This window comes from Cyprinodon variegatus, unplaced genomic scaffold, assembly GCF_000732505.1.
Source record: "Cyprinodon variegatus isolate N-32 unplaced genomic scaffold, C_variegatus-1.0 Scaffold2208, whole genome shotgun sequence".
Classification (NCBI taxonomy): domain Eukaryota; kingdom Metazoa; phylum Chordata; class Actinopteri; order Cyprinodontiformes; family Cyprinodontidae; genus Cyprinodon; species Cyprinodon variegatus.
In genome coordinates this window covers 33104-39779 of record NW_015152661.1, presented here as the reverse complement: position 1 = coordinate 39779, position 6676 = coordinate 33104, and the positions used below count along the sequence as shown (strand labels likewise).

The window sequence follows — 6676 nt, the reverse complement described above, 5'->3', positions numbered from 1 at the left end:
TGGAAAGGATACATTGAGAATGCCCTGGAAACTCTCCAGCAGATTGAAACCAGCAAAGGCCAGGCCTTAACACTGGATTCCAGTGTCTACAGTCTGTCAAGAGACCAGGATCCAATCACCACCAAGGAGCTGATGGTCCTCCATGAGTTTGGCCTCTGTATGGTGTTCCAGGTTAAGAAGCGGCCTGAGTTCTGCATTGATGCCCTTTTGTGTTTTTGTCTGGGTGTTCTGCAAGTAGCAGCTGGTGTCCTGGTCTGTACTCTGTCAGGTGGCACCGCTAGTCAGTTTGGACTTGGACTGATCAATGAGGGAGTGTCTGACATGATTCATGGGGTCAAAGGCATGATACAGGGAGGCTTTGACTGGGCAGAGTGGGCAATCTCCAAAGCCATCAGCATTGGAGTGTCTCTGGTCTTTGGAGGCCTGAGCAGACTGAAGAAAGCTGTAAGTGCTGTGAGTAGTGGAACCAAAGGACTGGTCACAGGGGCTAAGACCTGCTCTGTCTTCACAGTTAAACAGTGTTTCAAACATGCAGCAAAGTATGCTGGTCAGGAAATGCTGAAGCAAGTATGTGTCACCACTCTGAACTATGCTGCTGACAAAGGTCTTGAAGCACTGTTCAAAAGGGTTCTGAGAGGGGCCTTCGAGACCAAAGTGCTTTCATTGATCAGAGCTAATGGTCCTCTGGAATCGCGTCTCACTGGCCTCATCTGCTCAGTAGTGCCAAAGACTGTGATGAAACAGGAGTCTGATGGCTTCAGAATTGACAGAGGATGTGAGGGAGAGATGCGTCAGTCAGTTGAAGTGTTGACAAGCAGCATCATTCCTGATCTCATGACGGATTGCACCAAGATCATGAACATTCTTGATAGACTTTCAGAGGCCTCCGGAGCTATAATGCAACATGTGGAGAAAAAGGGAGGCTTGAAGTTGGCCATGAAGTTTTTCGATACGGGTAAATCCATAATAATTTGCAAACAAATCCATGATTCCTTTCCCTCAGAGGACATCATCAATATTAAATTCATCCCTCAGTTGTTGGAAGCAATGAGTGATCTTCCTAATGAAAAATGTGCCTTGGATGAAAGGCAGCAGTTACCAGATGTGAAACGCCTTAAAGATGACCTCATCAGCATCATGGCAGAAAGTGTTCTAGACTCATTGGTGGTGGCTTGTTCCAGGCACATGACCTCCTTCATGAACAGAGCCTGCATTCACAAAATCAGCAACGCTGCTGGAAGCACTGTCAGCAATTTACTGGGCAAGACTGATACCCAAAATTTCTTTGACAACCAGGTTTATAAGAACAACATGAAACAGGCTGTCCAAAGACCAAGTCAGTCCCTATCTGAGGCTGAGCAGCAGGACTTAGAGCGCTACATTGAGGGATTCAGTGATATGAACAGGCCTGCCACAGCACTGGACATCCATGTCCTCACCCAAAGCGACTCCCTTCAAGGAAAAGGCATCAGACTGATTGTGGTGGACGAACATGAGAGCAAATTGACAGAGGATTATTTTCCAGGGAAAGACAGCTCTGCCGAAGACATCGTGATCCGACTGAGGAGATACCCGGATGCTCCACAGCAGTGAGTATTATGAAGAGGTTGTTTTGACTGAGGGGATGTTTCTGTAAAATATTAAAGAAAGTGTGTTAATCCTCAAGAAGAACATTAAAACCTGCATTGGTCTTCAAATGCGGATGCTCAGATAATTATGATCAAAACCAGACTCAGTGACCACAAGGTCTTGGTCATTTGGAATTCTTCAAGAATCTCCCAATAACATTTTCTGTATTCCTCTTTTCTGTAATACAAATTGCTGGCTAAATGAGACATTCAGGTGCCATGAGTTACTACCTGCTTGTACAAGCTAACATTCTATCATTCTGACCATGCTTTATGATTGAGCCAATGTTGGAGCATTTTCAGCCCATCTGTTTAGCTCTTCATGGGCAGACCAGCTCATTGTGTTTGAGGAGCTTCATACAGGAGCCTCTTAAGCTGCTGAGAGATTCATCTGAGGAAGAGATCTATGGTCCTATAGAACCTAAGAATGACTCAGCCACACCTGCCACTTGAACCTTAAGAAGTTAAATTGGAAGAAAAGCAAGTTGACTCCTTGAGTATCAGACCATTCAAAGTTTTTAGCAGGGAGCTTTGAATGATTCAGATTATTGACGTGTTTCAATGTGATAAACAGGGTTTATTTCATGAGTTTCTATGCCCTATACATTTTTCTTTGGGGGAGAGTCGGTATGGGTAAAGGATGCATTCAAATGTTTGGCCCCATAAACCTGCACATCTATTTACTAAGATCAGAACTAAAAACAGCTAGTGGCTAGCTCAAGTGGTAATTCACCTGACTTGCACACAGGAAGCCTTAGTTTGAATCCCCTCTGAGGGAGATGAGCTGTCCGTTAGGGTCCTTAGACATGATCCGTCACGCTAATGCCTAACTCATTGTCAAATTGTACTTTGTACAATGTTTTGAATTAAAGCGTCTGCTAAATATATAAACAACAAACAGACCTCCAAAGCAGGCTAGAGACCATACCTTGACAAGATAGCAGGTTCATGAAACCAGAAAAAAAATAGATTAACAAAGGCATCTGAATCTCGGTCAGGTTAGGCCAGTTAGTATGAGGGGAACCCATCTGTGACCGGGACCGACTCCCAGCACTTCTGGCCATGTAGAAAATTAGAGTTTGAACACAAGCTAAAGCCATCTTTCATCACTATGCTGTTATACCCTGAACCCCACTTAGGATCCGGATGTCATTGATCCTAGATCTTCCTCTTCTACTAGGACACAGGGGTTCTTCTCAAAGATGAGGAAACGGGCTCGAGGTGAGCAGACCCCCCAAAGAGGACACTTTGAGCTGGTTGGAGCGGACGGCTCTGTGATCCCGGTGTATTCAGAGGGCCAGAACTGCCTGTATTATGCAGTGGTCCAGGCGACCCAGAGGAGCTCATCAGACCTGAACCAGCAGGCGCTGGCCCTCCGAGCCCAGGTCCAATGCACTGTGAGTAGTTCTTACACCAGCTCTTCTTCAGGACTCGCACCAGTAGCTGTAGACATAGATGACAGAGAACATAATAGAGGAATTACACAGAGAAGCTTGTGTTGCATGAACCAACAGCACCAAATGCATTCAACAACTTCTCCTGAATGAGTAGATCCACTCTTTAACTTTTGGGCCTTTCTATCTCAGTTGGTCCAGCTTCTGCTTCCATGTTCTCTGGTGTGTTTCCTCTTCCTGGTTCCTGCTGCCATCTGGGGTCTGCTTGGGGTCCATGTCCTGGCTCTCTGGTCTGAAGCGGGGCTGTAAAGGGCTGCCGGGACTAAGGCAGCTTCTCCCTGACGTTTAGGCCTATCACAGCAGCACAAACTCTGCAAACACAATCCAACCAATGTCTGTTGTCGTGTTCCTCTCAGCTGCAGCAGGATGTGCAACGATACGCACCAGCTCTGAGGTTGCAGAGGCAATATGAGCAGACGCTGGCAGCCAGGAGTTGCTACACCATTAGTGGAGGGGCCAAAAGAGAGCGAGACCAGATCACGGAGGCATATCAGCAGATGCTGAACAAGATCCGCATCAGCAACCCACAGCTTTACCAGCTCATGAAGACCTACAAGCTAGGACTGGTGGGGGCGTACCATGAGTGAGCTGCTTTTTACCTGCTCATCATGAAAAGCAACATCATTTAGCATCATGACAGTCTCATCTGGACCAAACCAAACTGTTTTCTCTCTGAAGTGTAATAGGTGTCCGGCGGGAAAGCGGATCTCCCAACAACAACGGCGGCGGTTCTGTTCCGAATGCAGACCACATCCCACCCAGAGACTCCCTGCAGAAGGCCTATGACATTCTGCAGCAAAAAGGGATGACAGAAGCCTTCAGGACCGAGCATCCAGCCCTGTACGAGATTATGGTGGGAAAAGACAAGCAGCTGTGCAGAGAGGTGCTGGCTCACCACCACCAGCTGGCCCTGACCACCGGCAACAGCAGGGAGGCTCAAAGCACCAGGTGAGGCTACCTACTCTGACTGAAGCCTTCTCTGGTGATGGCTGAGTAATTTCCTCTCTGCTCACAGGGCTGAGCTGACCAAGGTCCTGCTAAGCGGAGACAGTGTGAAACTGATGAAGATGTCACTACTCCTGTCCAATCCAGAGGTCTCAGAGTCTCTGAGAAGGGATGCAGGTATGTCCCTAAAGCTCCTGAAGACAGTTGCATACCTGCCAACATTGGGTTGTGAAAATTAAAGAGATTTTGTTAATCCATAAATTAACCTCTGCTTGCTGTTGGGATCCAGTCTACAGAAGTCAGTCAGTCAGTCTGAAAAGTATTTAATACCTATGAAAAGGCTCATCAGCTGCCCTGGATTGGTGGCTTGGGCTTTATCGAGTTTGCAGTTTCAAAGTTGTTTTTTTATTGTTCTGCAAAGATCACCATGGCAACCAGGGCTGAACTCAGGGTTCATAAACTGGGTCAGGGTTTACAAAATAGGTCAGGGTTTATAAACTGGGCTAAGGTTTATAAACTGGGCTAGGGTTTATAAACTGGGTTGGGGTTTATAAACTGGGTAAGGGTTTACAAAATATGTCAGGGTTTATAAACTGGGCTAAGTTTTATAAACTGGGCTAGGGTTTATAAACTGGGTTGGGGTTTATGAACCATGTCAGGGTTTATAAACAGGGTCAGGGTTTATAAACAGGGTCAGAGTTTATAAACTGGTCTAAGGTTTATAAACTAGGCTAGGGTTTATAAACTGGGTCAGGGTTTATAAACTGGGGTAGGGTTTTTAAACTAGTTCAGGATTTTTAAACTGGGTTATGGTTTATATATTGGGATAGTGTTAGGGAATAACACAGCCCAGTAGGTTGAACTCATCATTTCCCTGTTAGGCAGCCAGAGTTCCAACCCGCAGTAACAAGCTGAGGCTGAGAGCGTCAGAACCCAGCTGCTTCAGACCTGGTCAGCCTCCCTAAACCCTACACCAGCTTTTAGAGCCAAACTCTAACATGAATCCTCTGATCTGAACCAACCAGGAATCAGCCGACATCAGAACAGGCTGGATTACCTGTCTGGAGAAGAGATCCAGGCGTACCACAAAGTGGGAAACCGACTGCTGGTGGACGGCTACTCAGCATTAGGGCTGTTCACCTACACCCAGAGAGAGGAGCTGCAGGACTGGCTGGACAGGGGGGAACTTTACTCTGACAAGACAGCAGAGTACCAGCAGCTGCTGGCCTCCATCAGAGACGCAAACAACAAAAAGCAGCTTAAAAGAAAAAGATAGCCAAGGAAGGGGCTTTCTGCATCTCTACGCCTCCATGGTTAGGATCGGCTTCTCTTCACCAACTTTAGTCTGGACTTTATGTGGTTTACTAACCTGTTTTGCTAATTTTCAGAATTCTGCTCAAACACTGAACTCATGTTGTCTCTATATAACTTTTCTCATCTCAGTGGACCTGCTTGAAACTGATGCTTGAAACCTCTGAAATGTAGGGGATACTTTTAGGATAAATTTAGGGGAGTGTGTTCTAGCGGTTAGTGCATTGCGCTTAGAATCCAGAGGTTTTGAGTTCAAGCCCCACTCCCACCGACTGACACTCTGGGTCGCTCAGTAAGACCCTGAACACCACACTGCTCCCGCACAATGGCAGCCCACTGCTCCCCAAGGGGATGGGTTAAATATGGAAAGTCCTTTAATTTCTCTTTACTTGCAACAGTGTAATGAAAATAAAACAATCTGAAAAAAATGAAATAAAAAAATGTCACAGCTTGACTCTGGGGAAGTTTTTAATGGCTACTACTGTTTTTCTATAAGGAATAAGACAATCAGTAATTTACATGGAGTATGTTATGGCATACAATGTTGAAGTGTGTAACTAGAGCCCAATTCTAACGTGTATCAACATGTAACTGACTGTAGACGTGCTGGACTACACTCATGCAAACAAATGACGTAAACTCAAAAGCAGCACCAAGTGCTCAAAGCTTTTTGTGTACATTTTTATTCATGTGGAGAATCCCTGCTTTGACTGGAGGAAGGCCTCTAATGGTGGGAGGGATTTCTCTGGGTGAATGGGGCAGAAGCTCAGTGAATAAAGAACACAAAGCTGTTTCTTGTGTGCTGCTGACACCTGCTGGAACAAACACAGCTGCAGCCACGTTCAACTTGTTCAGTAAAAAAAATCAGGAAATCTGACACAAAGTCTACAGGGCCGTTTCAAGGAATTTGGGGGTCTCAAGCAAAATTTACTTGAGGGATTACCCCCCTCTGTGTTTTCTGATAACAGTGTCATTGTACTTTTCTGCCATGACAATCGCTGACTTTAAATGTCTGCTCACCATTGCTCACCATACACATATATATGTCTTTCTCTCTTGCTCCTGCTTTCTCTCTCTCTATATATATATAAAAAAAAAAAAAACTGTTTTCTCACCCCTCGTGGGGTGGTATGTGTCATCCTCAAGCTCGGGTCCTCTACCAGAGGCCTGGGAGTTTGAGGGTTCTGCGCAGTATCTTAGCTGTTCCTAGGACTGCGCTCTTCTGGACAGAGACCTCTGATGTTTTACCTGGAATCTGCTGTAGCCACTCTCCCAGTTTGGGGGTCACAGCCCCCAGTGCTCCAATTACCACTGTCACCACAGCTGTAATTACTTTCC

General features: G+C 45.9%; 1 protein-coding gene across 1 annotated transcript; it reads left to right on the top strand.

Annotated features, from left to right (window-relative positions):
- The first annotated feature begins 3567 nt into the window (after positions 1 to 3567).
- LOC107080674 lies at positions 3568 to 5303 on the top strand. Its single transcript, XM_015368882.1, has 4 exons — positions 3568 to 3665; positions 3761 to 4030; positions 4098 to 4204; positions 5053 to 5303. Exons 1-4 carry the CDS (start codon positions 3580 to 3582, stop codon positions 5301 to 5303), a joined length of 714 nt encoding a protein of 237 aa, XP_015224368.1. The 5' UTR covers positions 3568 to 3579.
- Positions 5304 to 6676: the final 1373 nt, after the last annotated feature.